At 48.3% G+C, this 22,819-nt stretch overlaps 1 protein-coding gene across 5 annotated transcripts in view; it reads right to left on the bottom strand.

Moving 5' to 3' along the window:
- Positions 1–22,819, bottom strand: part of tp73 (tumor protein p73) — a 285,880-nt gene that overhangs the window by 110,465 nt on the left and 152,596 nt on the right. Inside the window, exon 1 of one of the 5 annotated variants that reach the window (XM_072478041.1) lies at positions 18,103–18,352. The exons of the other annotated variants lie outside the window; for them this stretch is intronic. Within the exon in view, the coding sequence (XP_072334142.1) occupies positions 18,103–18,141 (39 nt within the window). The 5' untranslated portion in view covers positions 18,142–18,352. Of the gene's footprint in view, positions 1–18,102; positions 18,353–22,819 lie in introns of those variants that run through there. 5 annotated transcript variants of the gene reach the window in all.

The following is a 22,819-nucleotide window of genomic DNA, read 5'->3' as shown; positions in this document are numbered from 1 at the left end:
GGATCGTCGCTTCAGTTTTAGTCTCCTTATTCAAGAAAGGACATAAATGCGTTAGAAGCACTCCCGAGAAGGTTCACTTGACTGATTCATGGAGGAGTGGTTGAGGGAAGGTTGGGCAGGTTTCGCTTGTATCTATTGGAGTTTAGAAGAATGAGAGGTGATCATTTTGAAACATATAGGCCGGAATGTTCCAGCCGCTCTTGTCGGCGTGATCTTCTGGTTCTGTGGGTTTCCCAAAGGCGGTGGGTTCGTAGAACAGGAAACCCCATTGACATTGGGGATCCCACCGATGACCAATAGTACGCTGCTTCCACCACCGCAAACCACGCCGTTGGAGCGGGGGTTGTGATGCTGAAAGGGTGTTTCCCATTGTGGTAGAGATGAGGGGCGGGACTATCCGTCGGCAAGATCCTCCACTTCGCCGGCAGCGCACACATGCCCACGGATTTCCCGTCGGCGTGTGGTTCCCCACAATAGGAAACCGCATTGGCCGGCTGCTGGGACTGAGAATCCCGCTGCCAGCCGGGGCGCGCTGTTCCAGAAAATGGGTGCGGCGGGACGGAGAACCCCGCCAGGGATCTACGAGACATCATTTAAAAATAAGGGGTCCCTCGATCAAGATGGAGACGAGAATAAATATTTTCTCTCAAAGGGTCGGAAGTCTGAGACTGGCGACCGAAGGATCATTGAATATTTTTAAGGCTACTTTAAGATTGATTCTTGATTGACAAAGGATTCAAAGGGTACTGGGGGGAGGGAGGAAAGTGGAGTTGAGGCCAGATTCAGAACAGCCATGATTTTACCAATTGGCAGAGAAGGATGAGGACCTGAATAGCCTACTCCTCCTCCTAATTCATACATTCGTGTGTATGTTTGTATGTTGTTAAAACTGATCATATTTGGTGGGCATGCATGATATAAAACCTCAGATGCAACTGTTATATATATTTTAAATAAAAATAGAAAACACTGGAAGTACACAGCATACCTGCAATTACTGGAAAATTGAAAAAGCAGTTTAGTGCTTTGGGTATAACCTCTTGTTCAGAGTTCTTTAAGATTCACACCTGAAGGGTGATTTCTTCCCTTCACTGACTCTCGAGGACCGCTTGTGTAATTGCAACATTTTCACATTTTTATTTGAGAGTTACATCTGTGTCTATCTTTTCTTATCTCGTTATCCCGATTTATTGAAAAAGCTAAAGACAGAATAGCCATATAAACAGGATTGAAAATAATGTACGTGTATTTTGGAAATTCTCCCCCTTTCCATAAATCATTGTGTTTATTGTCCAGCAAGTATTGGTAGGTACCGTGTACCAATCTCTGAGATGGGCTGGAACACAAAAATTAACAGCATCATGCTGGTGCCAAATTGTCAACATTAATGTGGCAAAGCTTCCACTTCCCATATCTTGTCTAATCACAAAGTCAAATACCAAGTTTGAACCGCTATTAAATACACTGCTGCTCTTGGCGGCTTAATGTGTTATAAGTGGCTCATTAGTAATTGACTTCAATGTTTTTGGCAAATGTTTTTTAAAAATAAATTTAGAGTACCCAATTCATTTTTCCAATTAAGGGGCAATTTAGCGTGGCCAATCCATCTACCCTGAACATCTTTTGGTTGTGGGGGCAAAGCCCACGCAAACACGGGGAGAACGTGCAAACTCCACAGAGACAATGACCCAGGGCTGGGATCGAACTTGGGACCTTGGTGCCGTGAGGCAGCAGTGCTAACCACGGCGCCACCGTGCTGCCCCATTTTTTTGGCAAATGTTAACGTCATTTGCCTGATTTCAGCAGCTGCCCCTGATAAGCATGGGCGCTATACGTGGTAGGGCCTGTGCATCACAATGTCACTGAAACATCTCAGAGCACTTTTTACAATTATTTAATCTTTGAACTGCAGTGATCACTAGGTAAGAAAACATGACAGCCAATCCGCAACAGCAAGGTTCCACAAATAGCAATGTGACGAATAGTTATTTTAACCCAATTTTGGTAGTTGAGGGTGGAATGTTGGCCAAAGCACAGAGATCTTGGTGCTCCTTTTCTAGTAGTGTCATAGGATCTTTAACATTCACCTGAACAGGCAGACAGGACATTGGCTTAATACTTTTGGGGAGGCAGTGGCGTAGTGGCATGGTCACTGGACTAGTAAACCAGAAACCCAGGATAATGCTCTGGGGACCCAGGTTCAAATCCCACCACAGCCTCTGCTCCCAAGAGTACGTTGTAGTGAGAGTGGAATTTTGGGGCAAAGGTTCTAAATTGCAATGAAGTGATTATGACCTGTCTGCGATGTAATTCAGCTATGATGGCTCAGTTGGCCAAGGTTGTGAGTAAATGAGTCTCAGAAACCAGACCCAAGCCCAATAATCGGTCTGCATTCACTTAGTTAATGTGAGCACTCTTCTATCAGGTGTGGGAGGCTGGGTGTGGTGGCGATCTGGGGGTCCTGCTTCGAATAATAATCTTTATTAATGTCACAAGTAGGCTTACATTAACACTGCAATTAAGTTACTGTGAAAATCCCCTGGTCGCCACACTCCGGCGCCTGTTCAGGTACACAGAGGGAGAATTCAGAATGTCCAATTCACCTAACAAGCATGTCTTTCGGGACTTGTGGGAGGAAACCGGAACACCCGGAGGAAACCCACGCAGCCACAGGGAGAACGTGCAGACTCCGCACAGACAGTGACCCAAGTTGGGTATCGAACCTGGGACCCTGGCGCTGTGAAGCAACAGTGCTAACCACTGTGCTAACTGACTCCTTTGAAAACTCTGCACATGGATGTCAGATGAACATAGGATTATGCTGTATAAAATATCTGATGCTCATTGTGCCCGTAGATTCATGCTGCAACCAATTCTGGGGAGGAAAAGAAAACTGAAGGAGAAAACCATGAGCAAGAAAACAGTGATATCTGTAATTCATGGAATCCTACACGCAAAACAAGTTGTATTTTCAAAAATAATGCTATACATTAACTTCGAGCCATGTAGAACTGGCTAATTTTGAATGATAATCTGAAGCTTTGGATGCGAGAGAATACAGGTTGCTCAAACTAACCCCCCCCCCCCCCTCCCCCAACCCCAGAAATTCAAGGCCTTCAGTTCAAAAACATTCCCTCCTCAATGAGCAAATGTCTTACGGGAAATAGCAAAACTTTTCTCAACAGATCAATTATTTCTATCATCCAGGTAGACGGCAAGCAGAAAAACAAAGGCAACTGGAAATACCATCTGGCACAGCAGCTTGTATAATGTTTGTGTAAATACAAACAATTAGCCTCCACCTGCCTATCCCTAAACAGCATCTGTGTTAATTTAACGTTATTCTAGCTGCCATATCTAAACTCCCAATACTTTGCGTCGGGTAAAATGTATCTGCAAAGATATTAAAGTAGAAAAACCTGGAAGATGCAGCTCAGTCACATGCATGTCGGTTTTGGATTGGCATACATTGTTGACTTCTAAAATAAAAACAGAAGGGCTGGAATTCTCCGGCCATTGGGATTATCTGTTCCCGCCGGCAATGCACCCCCGACAGTGGGTTTCCTGACGGTGTGGGGTGGTTTCAATGGGAAATCCCATTGACAAGTGGCAGGGGTAGAGAATCCCATTGCCAGCGAACGACTCGCCGCCAAGAAACACCCAGTTGGGGTACGGAGAATCCAGCCCAAGGTGTTGGAAATGAATAATGGGTCTTTGCACTTTGGAAAACCCAGAGCTATGTCTCAGGGAGACATAGTCTCTCGGAGACTATTTCTCTCCCTTCTCCTCAGATGCCAACAGTTCCGCGATATGCTTCCAGCCTTTCTCATTTTTAACTTCCAATGTCCACAATTTGCTCTTTTGACCCTGTGCAATTTGGAAACAGGAGCTGTGATTGTTTCATAGGAGCTACAAAAAGCTTGCATGGGCCCACCAGCTGGGAGCAAAGACAGTGTTGGCTATTCTGGAGGGAGTGAGATGCACACACAGTATTTTGCGAGGCTTGATTTTGGATTGGAGTTAGTTTTTGCTCAGCAAACATAGGGTTCAGGCTGAAAGCAATTAGTTTTCATCCTGCCTTCATTTTCATAGGCATCTATCAGAGTTCAAATCGCATCCCATTGTGGGAGATGTTTGTCAGTCTCACTGTTGCTATACTCACGATAAACATAAATTGTCAGTGCCTACCTAAAACATTGAGAGTTTCTACAATGTGTTGGACATCAAGAATCCTGGGCGCGATTCTCCGATCGCGGGACGGAGTGTCCACGCCGTCGTGAACGCCGTCGTGTTTCACGACGGTGTGAAACGTGCGCGGGCACGAGGGATTCTGGCCCCCACAGGGGGCCAGCACGGCACTGGAGCGGTTCACGCCGCTTAAGCCTCACTTCCTGGCGCGCACTGGGGGCGGTGCTAACCCGCGCAAATGGCACCATTCTCCGCACCTCGGAGAATCGCGCGCCGGCGTCGGGGCGGCTTGCCGTGGTTGTGGCGATTCTCCGGCCTGGCGCGCGGCTGGGAGAATCGCGCCCCCTGACTATTGAATTTCTAAGACTTGTGGTCAATAGTGAAGTTAGTTGCTAGTTAACTTAGTCATTAAGGTTTTGCAACAAATTTTTATCACAACCCCAAGCAAGGATGACGCTAAGTGAACTTGGGGGAAAATTAATAATGCCAGCAACATCTATAACATGACGGTATGTTTCAAAATGAAAGCTTTTCGCTGCTGGTGCTCGGAGCTGAGTCCAGGCCAAGGGACATTAAGAGATCTTTCCTTCCTAGTCCTAGAACCTTGAGCAGAGATGCTTCTCCTCAACCTAGAAACAAAGCATCCAAAGTGTGTTCAAACCTGACATCTGTCTTAAAACAGTCTTCCCCAAAATGATACTCAAAAGGTGAGCAGCAAACCTTTCTTTCAAACTCGTGATAAAATTGTGAAAAAGTGATGGAAGAATTCGATCACCTGCACAATTTACAGCTGGCTTTTCTGGCAACAGTTGCTCAGTGGTGGTTCCTTGTTTGATCTCCTCTCTCAAACCCATCCCTGCATGGAAATGCGCCATTCCATTTGGCGCCACCCCCAATACTGCAGCTGCCGTCAGGAATGCAGACAGCGCCACCCTTCATTGATGCTCCATGTTCAATTACTCCTCTGGTAAAATGGCCAACAGCCTGAATCTTAGGCCCGACACAGAATTGGGCACTTTAAACCACAGTCAGAATAACAGACAGGCCTGATGGGAATTCAAACAGCCAATTTTGAATACACTGGTCAGAGGGAGACAAGCCAGGGCAAGTCTGGACCTGGCCTGTAAACAGGAGATCGGAGATAATCGGCCCTATTCAGGTAGATCCATTGTTGTGGATTGTCCAGATGCAGCCAGACTTTCTGGCACCTTGATTTCCTGCCGTTACGTTGTATGGGATAAGGTTAACGTGCGGACAATGAACCTGAGGATTGAACACTTGGTGGTGGGGGAGGGGGGGAAAAGGAGGAGGGAGTTCTCGGTGTCCTGCAGAGTTGGAATTGGCAACTCCATTAGGCGTTTCGACCCCCGACCAGCGACATTTGCCGTACCTCTGAGCGGTCTTCGATAACCAGTGATCCATTTGTTCCATATTCGAACCCACCAACCTTGTATTATCCAACATTCAGCCCGTGTCTGAATTAAGAGGGCAGTCTCCCCACATGATAGCCAGGTTCTTGTGGATGGACGAGGGTACAATCCGACTAGTAAATTGGGCAATAAACCAGGTGTCTGTAACACGAGGTGAACAAACTACGTAGTCAGAACTAGGATCATCAAAGGAGTTGGGTCAACTCTGTGGGAGGGAATTTAGTAAAATTCCTACCCTGGTCGATTCCCACACACCTTTGACGAACCCTAAGGAGAGAGAGAGAGCGAGAGAGTGAGCGCACGTGCGAGAGAGAGTGCAAGAGCGAGAGTGCGTGAGCAAGAACACGTATGAGAGGGCGAACGAGAGCGAGGGCGAACGAGAGCGAGGGCGAACGAGAGCGAGGGCGAACGAGAGCGAGGGCGAACGAGAGCGAGGGCGAACGAGAGCGAGGGCGAACGAGAGCGAGGGCGAACGAGAGCGAGGGCGAACGAGAGCGAGGGCGAACGAGAGCGAGGGCGAACGAGAGCGAGGGCGAACGAGAGCGAGGGCGAACGAGAGCGAGGGCGAACGAGAGCGAGGGCGAACGAGAGCGAGGGCGAACGAGAGCGAGGGCGAACGAGAGCGAGGGCGAACGAGAGCGAGGGCGAACGAGAGCGAGGGCGAACGAGAGCGAGGGCGAACGAGAGCGAGGGCGAACGAGAGCGAGGGCGAACGAGAGCGAGGGCGAACGAGAGCGAGGGCGAACGAGAGCGAGGGCGAACGAGAGCGAGGGCGAACGAGAGCGAGGGCGAACGAGAGCGAGGGCGAACGAGAGCGAGGGCGAACGAGAGCGAGGGCGAACGAGAGCGAGGGCGAACGAGAGCGAGGGCGAACGAGAGCGAGGGCGAACGAGAGCGAGGGCGAACGAGAGCGAGGGCGAACGAGAGCGAGGGCGAACGAGAGCGAGGGCGAACGAGAGCGAGGGCGAACGAGAGCGAGGGCGAACGAGAGCGAGGGCGAACGAGAGCGAGGGCGAACGAGAGCGAGGGCGAACGAGAGCGAGGGCGAACGAGAGCGAGGGCGAACGAGAGCGAGGGCGAACGAGAGCGAGGGCGAACGAGAGCGAGGGCGAACGAGAGCGAGGGCGAACGAGAGCGAGGGCGAACGAGAGCGAGGGCGAACGAGAGCGAGGGCGAACGAGGGAGAGGGCGAACGAGGGAGAGGGCGAACGAGGGCGAGGGCGAACGAGGGCGAGGGCGAACGAGGGCGAGGGCGAACGAGGGCGAGGGCGAACGAGGGAGAGGGCGAACGAGGGAGAGGGCGAACGAGGGAGAGGGCGAACGAGGGAGAGGGCGAACGAGGGAGAGGGCGAACGAGGGAGAGGGCGAACGAGGGAGAGGGCGAACGAGGGAGAGGGCGAACGAGGGAGAGGGCGAACGAGGGAGAGGGCGAACGAGGGAGAGGGCGAACGAGAGGGAGGGCGAGCGAGAGGGAGGGCGAACGAGAGGGAGGGCGAACGAGAGGGAGGGCGAACGAGAGGGAGGGCGAGCGACAGGGAGGGCGAGCGAGAGGGAGGGCGAGCGAGAGGGAGGGCGAGCGAGAGGGAGGGCGAGCGAGAGGGAGGGCGAGCGGAGGGCGAAGGAGAGGGAGGGCGAAGGAGAGGGAGGGCGAAGGAGAGGGAGGGCGAAGGAGAGGGAGGGCGAAGGAGAGGGAGGGCGAAGGAGAGGGAGGGCGAAGGAGAGGGAGGGCGAAGGAGAGGGAGGGCGAAGGAGAGGGAGGGCGAAGGAGAGGGAGGGCGAAGGAGAGGGAGCGAAGGAGAGGGAGCGCGAAGGAGAGGGAGCGCGAAGGAGAGGGAGCGCGATGGAGAGGGTGCGCGAAGGAGAGGGAGCGCGAAGGAGAGGGAGCGCGAAGGAGAGGGAGCGCGAAGGAGAGGGAGCGCGAAGGAGAGGGAGCGCGAAGGAGAGGGAGCGCGAAGGAGAGGGAGCGCGAAGGAGAGGGAGCGCGAAGGAGAGGGAGCGCGAAGGAGAGGGAGCGCGAAGGAGAGGGAGCGCGAAGGAGAGGGAGCGCGAAGGAGAGGGAGCGCTCTTTCTCGTTCGCGCTCTTTCTCGTTTGCGCTCTCTCTCGTTCACGCGAACGAGAGAGAGCGCGAACGAGAGAGAGCGCGAACGAGAGAGAGCGCGAACGAGAGCGCGCACGAAGGAGAGAGAGCTCGTACGCGAGAGAGCGCGTACGCGAGAGAGCGCGAACGCGAGAGAGCGCGAACGCGAGAGAGCGCGAATGCAAGAGAGCGCGAACGAGAGAGAGGGCGAACGAGAGAGCGCGAACGAGAGAGTGCGAACGAGAGAGAGCGCGCGAACGAGAGAGCGCGAACGAGAGAGAAGAGAGCCCCTACGAAACAGACAGAGCGCAAATAAGAGAGCACGAACATGAGAGAACGCGAGAGCGAGCAAGAGAGAGCGCACGAGCGATAGGGAGAGGGTGAACAAGAGGGAGAGGATGTACGAGAGAGGGCGAACGAGAGAGAGCGCGAGCCGGGTACGAGAGAGAGAGGGTGAACGAGAGAGAGCGAACGAGAGAGAGAGCGAACGAGAGAGAGGGCGAACGAGAGAGAGGGCGAACGAGAGAGAGGGCGAACGAGAGAGAGAGCGCGAACGAGAGAGAGAGCGCGAACGAGAGAGAGCGCGCGAACGAGAGAGAGAGAGCGCGAACGAGAGAGAGCGCAAACGAGAAAGAGTGCGAACGAGAGAGCACGAACGAGAGAGCGCGAAAGAGAATTCGAACAAGAGAGCGCGAAAGAGAGAGTGCCAATGAGAGAAAGAGAGTGCGAACGAGAGAGTGTGAACGAGAGAGAACGAGAGAGCGCCTATGAGCGCCTATGAAACAGACTGAGCACAAATAAGAGAGAGAGCGCGAAAGAGAGCGCGTGAGAGAACGCGCGAGTGAGAGCACGAGCGAGAGAGAACGAGCGAGAGTGAGCGCGAGCGAGAGAGAGCGCGAGCGAGAGAGAGCGCGAGCGAGAGAGAGCGCGAGCGAGAGAGAGCGCGAGCGAGACAGAGCGCGAGCGAGAGAGAGCGCAAGCAAAAGACAGCGCAAGCAAGAGAGAGCGCAAGCAAGTGAGAGGGCGCAAACGATAGAGAGAGCACGATGAGAGCAGGGAGTTAGGAATGGCAAGCAGTGCTGAATGGGAAGAAACCATTAAGAGATACCTAAACAAGAAATGGCCCAAATGGGTGGAATTGTGTAAGATCCGGATATCGGATGCGAGTTCCGAAGGGAAAAACTGTCGGGACCATGCCCAAAACAGTTGGGCAGACGGGTTTCTAAGTTGTGTAAAGCGATTGCCATCGCGAGTTGTATGGAGCAGCTCCGCGGGCGACAGGTGGAGAGTTTAAAATTTAAAAAGGAATTAGGTGACGCTCAGAAGCAGATCGAGATGCTGGAAAGTGAGTGAGAGGCACGAGAGCAGAGGAACCAAACCAGACTTCTACATATGAGCCAGTTTCAGGCCCAATGCGAGAAGGCGTATCAGGAAGAGCAGCGCGCTATCCGGGATCAAGATGCGACACAAAAGACAGCAGAAGAATTAAAAGAGAAATGCAGCTAACTGCAGGCTGTAGTAAAGGTCCTGCACCAGATTGGGTAAGAGAATAGAGGCCGTGCGGCAGATCATTCAAAGTGCCTGCGCGAGATTGGAAAATTAAAATCACAATTGCCTATAAAAAAGGGGATAATGTGCGCCTTGACAACAGAATCAGGGGATAGTGACCCAGGGGCAGAGGGGGAAGAGATAGAGGAGGAAGCCTGGGAACATGCCAACTCTGGCAATGGGTGGGGACCCGCACCTCCAGATGATAGCACCGTCAGTACCCCCACTAGCCAGCGAGATGGCCAGAATGCTAACATAACATGTGTTACTCCATACACCGTAGCACAACTGACTGACAGCGCCAAGACAGCTGAGCCAACAGGATATCCAAATTAATTCTTCAAGAATACAGATCAGCGGAGGGTTTTGTACAGGTTAAAAAGATGCTGTAGGAGGTGAAACGAATACTTAAATCTTTTTTTAAAAATTCAGAATACACAAATCTTTTTTTCCCCCAATTAATGAGCAATTTAACGTGACCAATCCACCTACTCTTCACATCTTTTTGTGTTGTGAGGGTGAGACCCATGCAGACACGGGAAGAATGTGCAAACTCCACACGGACAGTGTCCCGGAGCCGGGGTCGAACCCGGGTCCTCGGTGCCGCAAGGCAGCAGTGCAAACCACTGGGCCACCGTGCTGCCCACAGGTGAAACTAATAGAGCCCAGCCATACACTCCATCCTGACCAATTCCCAAAACGTAGGTGGGGGTCGTTAGAGTAAATGAAGATGGCAATTTTGACTGCCTAGGCCTCACCGACTTGGGTGTGTAACACCAAATGGGATAGTGTAGGGAGGCCCCTGGTAGAAGGAGATGTAGGAGGCCACTGGTCAAGTTCCTATGGGACACAGGAGGATCCCGCACTATCTTTAATACATCCCATGACTTGGATTTACATGTGACGCACCCATGGGAAGATCTTGCTAAGTGGCTTTACAGGACACTTACAGGAAGGTACTGAGACAGACCCATTAGAGATCAAGTTGGGATACGTGGTGTGTTATCACCCAGCCATATAAATCAACCTCCACCCCGAAGCAGAACATATCCTCAGTTCAGATTTCATGCGGAAATGTAGTCTCTCCTTTGACCCGGCGAATTGTTGTATATGGCTGAGGAGCCAATAGAAGTAGCCACAGGGAGCTATATAGGTAGGATTTCCACCATCGGGGAGTTATGGATAAAGCCGACAGACATGACGAATGACCTGAGGACCCAGGGAATCATTGCGAAGCACACACAAGCAGTCGCAAACCACAAACATGACTGTGGCCAGATGACAGGGGAAGTCATTGGTGGGTGGTAAGGTGGCATAGTGGTTAGAACTGCTGCCTCAGCGCCAGGGACCCAGTTCAATTCCGGCCTTGGGTCACTGACTGTGTGGAGTTTATGCATTCTCTCCGTATCTGCCTGGGATAGCTCCTGGTACTCCGGTTTCCTCCCACTGTCCAAAGATGTACGGGTAGGTAGATTGGCCACGCTAAATTGTCCCTTAGAGGCCAGGGATGTGCGAGCCGATATAGGTAGAGTACTCATTCGAAGGGGCGATGACTTGTTGGGCCGAATGGCTTCCTTCTGCACTGTAGGGATTCTATGATCGCTCTATGATCAGAAGGCCCCGATCCAAAACCCCAAAGAAAGTATGGCTTCCCCAAGCAAGTGGAGAGAGAGGTGGCCAAAATCATTTGGATTTGTTTATTGTCACGTGTACCGAGATACAGTGAAAAGTATTTTTCTGCGAGCAGCTCAAACAGATCATTTAGTACATGAAAGGAAAATTTTTAAAAAAGTACATAAAAGGGAAACGCAAGGTCCACAATGTAAATATATAAACACCGGCATCGTGTGAAGTATACAGGAATGTAATATTAATCAGGTCAGTTCATAAGAGGGTCGTTTAGGAGTCCAGTACAGCGGGGAAGAAGCTGTTTTTGAATCTGTTCGTGCGTGTTCTCAGACCTTTGTATCTCCTGCCCGATGGGAAAAGTTGGAAGAGTGAGTAAGCCGGGTGGGAGGGGTCTTTGATTATGCTGCCCACTTTCCCCAGGCAGCGGGAGGTGTAGATGGAATCAATGATGGGAGGCAGATTCGCATGATGGACTGGGCTGTGTTCACGACTCTCTGAGTTTCTTGCGGTCTTGGGCCGAGCAGTTGTCATACCAGGCTATGATGCAGCCAGATAGGATGCTTTCTGTGGTGCATCTGTAAAAGTTGGTGTATCAACCTTTTATTACGGCAGGGAGTCCTGTGCCCTGTTGCATCCAACAATAATTCCCCGATTTGGTCAGTAAGAATTGCCGAACCTCCTCACTGTCCTAGGCCTCAAAATCAACCCCAGGAAAGCCCAGATTATGAGGTCACAGGTCTCATATTTGGGGACAGTAATGACGGAGGGGGAAGCACGAAATGGAAAGAAAGCGGATCAAGTGAGCAACACGCCTTCGCCTACCAAAGGACGTGAGCGCGTTACGCTCCTTTCTAGGCTCGATGAGGTACTGCTGAAACCACACTGATGGTTTCACCACCAAAGCTGCCCCCTATTAGATCACTGAAAGAAAAATACCCCATGGGAGTGGACCAACCACCACACACAGGCTGTCTAGGAGTTAAAACGGGCCCTAGCGCAGGCCCCAGCACGGCAAGTCCTTGTCCCAGACCTCCCCTTTGCGCTAGAAGTAGCAGCCACTGACAGCACACTTGCTGCCGTACTTCTGCAGGAGCGCCTTGGGAGACGTGGACCAGTAACCCAAGCCTCTCGGCTCTTAACCTCAGTCGAACAGGGCATCTTGTGTGAAAAGCACCTTTTAGCGGTTTTCAGGATTGGATAATGTTTCGGTTACATCTTTGACCAAAATTAATTAATCATTCTCACGGAGCACACCTCCATGCAGTTATTGTAGGATGGCCGGACCAAAGACGGGATGGTTAGCGAAAACCACACAGCTCGCTGGTCCCTCCCACTCCGTGACGTTGCAGTAAAGCATACCCGAGCCCCCACTTTCCCAGCTGACAACTCGAGCTACGGACGGGAACCTCACGAGTGTCAGGTGACACCAATAAATTACCCCAAGGGGCCATTTGTGCCAAAACAAAAATGGTGAGAACCCAAGAGAATCGGGAAGCAGGCAAACAGGCTCTGAAGAAACTTTGTAGACGGAGCCTCTATGGTGGAGGACGGGAACAGAAAGACATGGTGTGGCATCTATGTGGAAGACAAGCAAGGCAAGCCTGAGGGAGATAGCCTTAAAGCTTCCCACACAGACGAGCGCACAGGCTGCAGTGCTAGTGGCCATAGCTTACGTGGGCAGCCGCCCTGACCACTTCCCCACACTAGCAGACATGCTCAGACAGCATGCATGTCCGCCGTAGTTCCTGACTTCCTGCCACTGCGGGAGGCTAGAGGATTCCTCTCGACAGATGAGAAACATTTGCCGTCTGGACCCCTACTTAGTTTTATTTCTCAGACTACCCAAGGCCCCGAGTGTGGCATCATTAAAGCTAAGGCCTGTCATAGAATTTCCCCAATTGGGAACACAAGGGCAGATGAATTGGCCAAGCAGGGCACCTGGGAGGGGGAACCATGGCAACCCCGATTACCGAGCAGATTGATGCCATCTCTGTAAACCAGACTAAGGCCGAAGACCTTAAACAAACTCAGAGCAGCGCCCAGGACCTGAAACAGATTCAGGGAGGAGCACACCCAGTTTCCTTTGACAAGTGGTGGGATACAAATTCGATAAAGGCTGGACTAGTCCTCAAAGATGGCCAGTACGTTGTACCAATTAGGGACCGCAACCAAATTATTTACCAAACCCACGATGCCCAAGGCCATCAAGGGGCAGGAGCCATGGGTGAATGGATCTGGTGACCAGAAATAGTTAAAGATGTGCGATATTCGCCGGCAGGTTTCCCGACAGCGTATGGTGGCCACAATGGGAGACCCCACTGGCCAGCTCCGGGAACAGAGAATCCCGCTGCCGGCGGGAGCGTGCCACGCCTGAAAATGGGGCTGGCGGGATGGAGAATCTCGCCTCCTGTGTCAGGGTTTAGTTCAAACCTACTCTTCGCTTCTCGTCTACATGGCCTCTGCTCATGCAACTCTGCCTCGCCACAACTCACCATCCCAGGAGAACAATCAAATTAAACAGGGAAACCTGGCTACCCCAGATTCTGGGATAAAGAAACAAAATCCATGGCACAGCCTAAAATGGGAATCAATTGATATTATAAAGGGGATTAGTGAAGAAGCGTGATCCGGCATCTGGTGGGAGGGATAATGGGGAGAAGAAATCAGATATTAAGGAATAATAACACGTGCTGCCCTGATCTTTTGCTATAGAATGTATTGCGCACTTGTGGTAAGGTACCTGGGATTCTTCCCTCAGAATGGACACAATGACACAGACCCACAGGAGACAGGAAGATTGAATTAGCCTACACTGGATTCCTGTGGTTCGCCCCACCGGATGCTGGTGAATGTGAGGATGTTATTCTCTATTTAACCTCCCTCACAATAAAGCTTGTCCACTAGAAGGAGGAATTACTGAGGTGCTTGGAAGTAGAAAGCGTGATCCAGCGCCACAACCAAGGGATATATCAAGGACTCTCGACTCAAAGTTTTTCTTTGTATTTTACTGTTTTTGTATTTATCTGTATTTTCTACAGTTTATTTTGGACATATGAGCAGTCTAATTGTGCATTTATGATGTCTACAGAATGTCTAGATGTTGGGTTAGGGATTAGGATTATTTGCCTGAGATTCTGGTACTTGCCTGTCCAGGACTTGGTTGGGGTTGTGCAATCCGGTTCGCAGATGCTCACTGGATCGAGAGGAGGGACTGCGGTAAATTGGCCGACGGCCTGAATCTTAGGCCTGACTCAGAATTAGACACTTTGAATTCAGAATTGGACAATTCAAATTAAGCCACAGTCAGAACCACAGACAGGCCTGATGGAAATTCAAGCAGCCAAGTTGAAATACACTGGTCAGAGAAGGGCAGGCCGGGACCTGTCCTGTAATCAGGAGACTGGAGAGAATCGACCCTATTCAAACTGATCGATTATTGCGTATTGTCCACATGCAGCCAGACTTTATTGCATCTCGATTTCCCGCCACTGTCTTACATGGGATAAGGTTACATGTGGGCAATGCACCCAAGGATGGACTCCTGGTGTGAGTGAGCGGGGGGGGGGGGGGGGGGGGGGGGGGGGGGGGGGGGGAGAGTTTGTGGTGTCCTGCAGAGTTGAAATCGGCAACTCCATTTTGATGTTGCAACCTCTGCCCAGTGACGTCACTGGCTGAGGGCCAGGGAAAATTCTGGAAGGACACGAAGAGGGGAATACGAAGGGACAGTCAGAGACCCTCCCCAGCGAAGACTCGACATGGAGACTAAGGACCAGACTCAGCGGCGAACCAGAGACGGATGGAAGAGGTGTGCAGAAGAGGGCCCTGAGGCAATGGTAACTCAAGAGAATTGGACCCGCAACTCAATCAAGTTCATCGGCACGGATAGTATTAGAGTCTTGGGCAGATAATATTGGGGGATATTTTGGGATAATAACTGTTTTATTGTACTTGTGAATAGATTTGGGTTGAATCGTGAGTCTGTGTTTGTCCGTTGTTCATCTCGCAAACAAGGGTACCTGGGTTTGAATAATAAACTGGTCAAAGTGTCTGATAATTTACAGCCAACACCTCATCTAAGACGCATGATTTTTTTTTAAACCAAATACAAATTAAATTTCCATTGTATCACATGATGGTGCACAGGCCAGGCATCTCAATGAAGAATTTCCATTTGCTCTTGCAAATTGGCTCAGGGGCACCAGTGAAGCTGCCTTGACAACACACCGATCTCTTAGCTGCCCTTCCCAAGTCACAAATCATCATAAGTGCTGATCCTTCTCCCTGCTAGTGTTGACATGAAGTTGGCGCATGCTGTCCCATTCTAAATTTCCCCGCACCTTGAAATGGTCAGGTTCCTTGTCTCTTTCCTCTTATAATCCATATTTCAAAACTCATGGTTGGTGTTACCCAAGTATAACATCATGATTTATCTCACCTACTATTATCAATCTTGACGTGTATTTTGCATTGAAGGGTTTAGGAATCTTCATCTAGACAATAGCATTGAAAATGAGAGATTCTAGCCCAGCTTTTTATTTTCACTCATGGTTGCATGTTCACAATGAGCTTTGCAGAACAGAAAGTCATCGATCTCAGCCAAATTCAGTCAAGGCAACAGCTGGGTCACCATAATTGGCCTCAGTGCCCGAGGATCAGGGTTCTTATTCCTGATTCCAATGAGCCTGTAAAGTGAACCTGTACAGAACCTGGAGAGGACAACTCTGGTGGTGAATAGCTTCGGCTCACAGATGAACAATGGCCATGTAAAGAGCTGATGGCATTTAGAAAACTATGTCTCAGAACAATGCATTTTGAGGAGGGGTGGGGACAAAATTAAATTCAAATATTTTTTGCTCATTGTTTTTGCCAGTCATATAATTCAGTAATCCAACTTTCTTTTTTGTCCTATCTTTGGACAATTTTGTGCAAAGATTCAATTCAAAGCATGTACGGGTGGCAAGGAAATTGAGATAGTCTGGAATATAAATTGGATCTGCGTGCTTTATAAACAAAGAACCAAGTTCAAAATGAGCAAATTAGGAATCAGGAAGCATCGTGGCAAGAGTAATACAGGTGTCTCGGCACTCCCAGCTGATCCTGCAGGGAGCACAGGTGAGAGAATCAACAGTGCCATAAACAGATTTCTTGCTGCCAATCCCATGACAGTGGCTTCACTGTCGAGTGTGTGGGATTAAGGAATCGTCTTTAACGTCTTTGGCAGTAACATATACGAGGAGCCAAAAGTAAGGTTTCAAACAGTCAAAATAAAATTACACTTTGAAATAAAAAGTATTGGAAAGCAATCAGGAACCTTCTCAAGGTACTTATTGTGAATGTAATACAACTTATAACACATGTCTGCAAAATGTTACTGTGACGTACATTTAGAGCATCTCCCTAATCTATTTTGTCTTTCTTCTATTCTCCCATTCCTCCAAAGCTTCTTGAAAACATTTAACAAAGTTTTCAGCTCCTCCCTTCCCTTAATTTTCCCCCTCTCCACAGGTTCAGCTGTTGTGTGCTTGACATTGTGAAACCCTCGGAGATGGTGCACATGAGCGTCACCATATAAAAGCAATGTGGTTTTTACTTGTGCCTGAGGGTGCTTTAGTACAGAAGCTACTGGGTGAAGAGACAATAAACATAATGTAAAAATAAATTTGCTGAGTACTTGGAAAGGAAGAATATGAAAGGATGCGGGGGGGGAAAGGCAAGAAAATGCTGGTAGAGATGATAGCTGCAGTTGCAGAGTTAGCACTGACAAAGATTGTAGGCTAATCAGCTTCCTCTGCAATTTCTATGACTCCATGCAAGTGGGTCATCGATTCAGAATGACCCCTATTGTGTTACCTGCATGCGTTGCAGTATAAAGTTGTTCCCCTGAAGGGCAATGACGCCCTTATGATGACTGTTGTGAAACCAGTGAGCAATGCGATGAGCTTTATTGAAACAAATCTAGCAATATGTACTTATCGTCTAATTCTTCAGGACCACAAGTTATGATGTAACAAAACTGGAAAAATTGTTTGTGAAGTTTATTATAGCTTAAGGAGCCCCTCGGGCATAACCTCTGACCATGTCTTGTCGGTGTATTGTTTTAATTCATATTGGGTGATTCAAGACAGGGTAGACAAAATAAAGGAATCAGCTAAACTGACCAAAATGATGGCCTATCTTTTCCCCTATTAGGACTAGTCAACTATTTCCATTATTTTCTATTTTTAGATCAATTTACAACATTTGTATTTTTAGTTCTCATTGCCAAATAAACATACTGATCTAAAACTTCCTAAACCGAGCACAAACCGAGAAACTGGTTCCTTCTTATTCATCTGAACCTTTCATACACCACTAGGTATGAAAAGTGATAACTAACAGATCTGAAGATGCACAATCCACTTTGTAGAAGCTGAGTGTTCTTGACTACTACCACCCTGCCCAGAATATATGATAGTAGGCCCTATCCATCCCATCACTGGATTTTGTGGAATAACGTGGAACCTGGGGGTGCTAGAAAGAAGGGAAGCCAGGCAGGTAAGGAGTGCCACAGCTTTGGAGGTCTCGCAAAAGGATGAACTAAGTTTTGAGGTGGTGTGATGGGCCTGGAAAGCGGTGTTAGAGTGAAATTGGCATCTTGGGGAGAGCAGGAGAGAAAGGTTCAGAGCCGTGGTGACCAATAGTAGCAGTGATAAAACAGAGAGGGAGCAGAAAGGTTGGAACAGAAAGAAGTTAAATGATAGAGGGACTACACAGCACCTAGATTTCTTGATTAAAAAGGATCTTTTGTCAATTCTAGGTTTTCAATTACAGACCCATTAAAGTTATCCTTTGTTTTATAAGATGAATTGGAATGTGCTAAATATTCCATGTACCTAAAATCCTTATGAGCCAATCAACACTTATGGGAATCCGACAGGATTCTTTAGCAAGGGGCACAGCAGCACTTAAAGGCAACACTGGCCTGGAGCAGCACCACTACAAATTCCTTCCTGTGATCAGAGAGATATTAGGTCAGTACAGCAGTAAATAATATTAATCTTAGTCATGGTGTTGGCTAATTACCTAGCAACAAGCTGAAGGAAATGAGAGCACCATCAAACTTATTCCCTCACAAATCAGCAACAGGTACAGACTTGACAAAAATATAAAATTCAATTCTTTAAATATATGGTGTATATATATATATATATATATATATTTTTTAAAGAGGTAAATTTGTAGCCACCTACCGTAGTGCAGTGCTGGGCTGCGTCACTTATGTAAAGCATTTTAGTATTCCCGAAATGCGGGTGCAGCTGGGATTATTCCCACCTCAGGTGTCATCGGATTTAGGGGAGGATGCTGTTCTCCCCGTTTTAAACAAACATGGTGCAGGGTCTGTGACAGACCTTACTGGCATCCACTGGCCAAGGCTTGGGGGCTATGAAACAGGTAAACAAGGTGGGACAGTCTTTGTCGCTTTTCCATCTCTTCTATCTCTCTTTCTCTCTCCCTCCCTTTCTCTCAATTCTTTCTCCAGACTGCATCTAACAACAAAACTTGGACCTCCCCTCTATTCCTCATGACTATTCAATTAACCATAAGGCAGGTTCAGACTTGCCCAATGATATTTGGGACTCTACCATTTCGGATCTGCGGTGACAGAGGGACTTCATTAATTAAAACGGCATTATTTCACCTCGTGCAGGGCTTATTAACCTCTTTCTTTACAACATGCAATATTACCCAATGCCAGATTCCAAAACTAGTTAATACAGTTCAAAATTCAAGTTGTGTTTTAGTTGCAAAGAACAATGGATGACCAAAACCGTCGTCTTTTGCCCCTTCTATAACCTTCGCTGTCTAGCCACAATTTTACCCCCTTCCCTTGTCGCTGAATGAGACTGAACCAAACCATTGTCGGCCCCGAGCTAAGCTTTTAACTACATATCCTTTTCATTACCAATACCGTCTAATTTTAATATTGTCCATCTCCACCCCTGCCTCAGCCCGTCCACTGCTGAAAACCTCATGCATCTAGATGCGACTATTCCAACACCCTCCTGACCAGCTTCCCATCTTGCACCCTTGATAAACTTAAGCTCATCCAAGCTCTGCAGCATATTTCCTACCTCATCACAAGTTTCATCTTGGACGGGACTCATCTCCTCTTGCATTTACTGGCCTCCATTAGCTTCCAGTCCACCATTTTAAAATGCACATCTTTATTTTCATATCGTCCCATGGACTCATCCCTCTCCATCTCGCTTCTCCAGCCCTGGAACCTTCCAAAATCCCTTCATTTCTCCAATACTGGCCTCCTGCCCATCACCCACCATTAGCATCGTGCCTTCAGGCATTTAGGCCTCAAGTTCTAAATTTCCTCCCTAAATATTTGCCCCTCTCTCCTGAAAATGCTCTTTAACACCTACCCCTGTGGCCAAGCTTTTGGTCACCTGTTTCTTGGGCTCAGTATAAATCTTTGTCCAATGAGAAGCTTCCCGACATATTTTAATATGTTAAAGTTGCTATATAAATGTAGGACATTGCTTTTGTTGAAATGAATGTCATGATATGCAGACATGCAGATAATGATATACAGACAGGCAGCTAATGAACACAGACAACAGGACATGACCAATGAGCAGACAGGACACTCAGGGGTGGTATCTCGCTATAAAAGGCACGAGGGGCTCACACTCCACCTCTTTCCCCTGATGAAGATCTACAGAGTGAGTCAGGGTGTATGTACAGTATCACACCTCCAGCACGTGGCTCAGAGCAAGTCTGGTTCAGTCAGACAGAGTAACCACACTTGGGTTAGCAGAGAGTCGAACTCAGAGAACTGTGCTGCTGGTTCAATAAATCAGATTGAACTAACTTCAAGGTCTGGAGTATCTTTTGGTTAAAGCTGCATCCAGTTGCAGCCTGTGTTATCCCAGAGTACATAACACATCAATGAAAGCTTCAGTTCTCCTCAGCTACTAATTAAGGTTGATGAATATACAGACCAATTCCTTTTCACAAACGTTTACCTGACAGACCACATTAATCACAGGACTGTTAATTTGGTTAACCAAAGAAAAGTGAATACTTCTCAAATGGGACCTCCAACTGTAAATCCCTATCACTGCTTTTGTTCCGATGTTGCTTTTAATCTGTTTATAATCTACTATCTACAGTATATTTTTTTTTAAACTACATATAAGGTGCATTACACTTGCTGCCGGTCATGTTGAAGACATGACACTTCAGATTTTAGCCCATCATGTGACTCATTAGTACCTATCTGTCATAGGCCAGATCTCTCACTTCAAAGTGTTAGACTTTGTGAAAGATTCAAGACAATCTTTAGAAGAGGGAAAAATAAAGCTGAGGAGGTTCTTCTGAAACAGAAAATGCTGTAAATCTCATCAGGTCTGGCAGCATCTGTGGAGCAAGAAACAGAGCCCGCCCGCCTCAGAAGAATGACAGGCCAGGTTTAAACAGACACTGGTCAGAGGCGAGCAACAGCAAGCCTGGACTTGTCCTGGAAGCTGGGACCGGAGGTGCTCGACCTTGACCAAATAAGGACATTGTTTTGTATATTTGCCAATATCAGCCGACTCACCGGCACCTCAGTTCCCATATATGGAAAGGGCAACGTGTATTCCGTTCACCTGACAATCGACACCTAGGGTGCTCTTGGCGTCTTTCATATATGAAATTGTTAATCCCATTGGGTGCTGTGACATCCTCCCTGCCTGGTAACTGTCATAATATGCACCCATGCACATCATGAGGTAAAAGCAGGCAGTGACAGACACCCAAGTGAACCAATCAACATACAGAACAGGACATGACCAATCACCAGACAGAACACCAGAGGGGGGCTTCCAACTATAAAACACACGAGGCATCAGCACTCTGCCTCTTTCCACTGGTGACAACTGTGGTGACAGTCAGGCTGTACAAATCATTCAACACCTTCTACACGTGGATCAGAGCTAGCCTGGTCTAGATAGTTAGAGTTAGTTTACTTAGAGTAGTAGAGAGTCAACCCACAGGCAGCTGTGTGCTTCGTTACTTAAGTTCAATAAATCTTATTGAACCAACGCCTACGTTTGGTGCATGCTTTATCGTTTATTTGCATCGTGTTGCAGTCCGTGTTACCCCAGAGTGATTAACACAACAATAACCTCATTGGCTGGAAGCCAGAGAACCTTCCAAAGGGCATGAAGAGGAGGGGGTGGGTTTTCTGGAGGCCACCCCCAGCGAAGACATGACCACCTAGTAAAGACACAGCGGCGAAAGAAGGCATGCAAGACGATTTTTGAGAAGAAGACCCTCTTCTCCAGAAGCTGTATTTCCAACCCACATTCTATTCACAATGGACTTCTCACCACAAATGCAATTTCAGTGAATTTACCCTCACGATCAGGTTAGCGATATTGACTCTGCAAGGTCAAATAATCTGCTGACATTCATCTTCTTGGCCCACATACTGAGAAAGTTACTTGGCTATACACAACCCTGGACTCTGTCCAGCTGGAGTTTCTCTTCAGGAGAGATTACAAAAATTAGGTGAACAAAACCCTCTCACATTCTGGTCACTACTGATTGCAGTGGAACTGCAGAACATGCCCATGTAGGATTTCATACCAATGAACTTTCGATAAATACTCTTGGAAAATCTGCATCTGTTGGGTGTACCAAGGAAACATTTAGACAAATTAACATCCTTTGTTTGGGGTGAGATGGATTGACCCAATAGTATGTACAAAATGCGCCCCTTACAAGTGGAGATCATTGTACAGTGTGGGGCTGTGCCACCTAATCCGGTCATTGGTTAACCTGTAGTAATAATGGGTCTAGTTTTAATAATGAGAATTTTGTTAACTAAAACCTAACTAGCAAGGGTCTGCTTTTCAACTTATTGTATGTGTAAACAAACCAGTTTCACATCCCCGCTGTGAGTGGCCCTGATTTTCGCATTGAAACATTGTTCTTTTAATGTGGGGTGGCATGGTGACAGTGGCTAGCACTGCTGTCTCATAGCACCAGGGATCCGGCTTTGATTCCGACCTTGGGTGACTGTCCGCGTGGAATTTACACATTCTCCCAGTGTCTATGTGGGTTTCCTCCGGGTGCTCAGATTTCCTCCCGAGTCCAAAGATGTCCCGGTTAGGTGGATTGGCCATGCTAAATCGCCCCTTAGTGTTGAAAGGTTGGGTGGGGTTGCGGGGATGAGGGTCAGTGCAGACCTGATCGGCCAGGTGGCCTCCTTCTGCACTGTAGGGATTCTATGATAATACAGAAATCTCGCTGTGTAAGCTCTGCTCCCTGTTCAGCCCAGGCCTGATTTTGAACTTAGGATGGCTCTGACTTTGGACTTCGTAATCCTGCGAGTCCTGTTCTGTAGCAATATTGTTACATGGCCCAGCCCAGTCGATCTGCATCAGGTGACATGCGCTCCTTTCCAGGGCAGCAGTAACCCAACAGGACAACCAAACATACTAATCGCTCTTCAGTTTTCCCTTCATCTAAAAAGATGTTAGGAGAACCTGAACATTCGTGAAATTGTGGGAAATAACAGGCTGCAGTAAATAATGATGGATCTTGATGGGGGTTTCGTTTGGATAATGATGGTCAAGTCAAATTCTGTATTTATTACCCAGATTTTCATGGCATCTGATGATTGCATTACATAATTCACGATGTTTTACTGCAATCAGTACGATTAATTCGGAAGCTTGAGGCAGTTTGCATTTTATCAGGTGACTGATGTAAAATTGGACTCAACAGAGCCCTCTAGTGACATAACAGGAGAATCCAATGGCAGCAACCAATTAGGCTGATTGTTCCACATCCAAGACTGATATTGTCAAGAATTTTTTTTTTTCCCCCCTTTGAAAGCTCCAACCCTGGCCCATTGTTTTCTGATTCCCCCTCCCGATGAGATTCAACAGAATTTTGCGCTATGCCTGT

This window comes from Scyliorhinus torazame, chromosome 16, assembly GCF_047496885.1.
Source record: "Scyliorhinus torazame isolate Kashiwa2021f chromosome 16, sScyTor2.1, whole genome shotgun sequence".
In the NCBI taxonomy this organism is placed as follows: Eukaryota; Metazoa; Chordata; class Chondrichthyes; order Carcharhiniformes; family Scyliorhinidae; genus Scyliorhinus; species Scyliorhinus torazame.
Note: the sequence above shows the minus strand (reverse complement) of the source record. Positions and strands in the feature narration are given on the sequence as shown.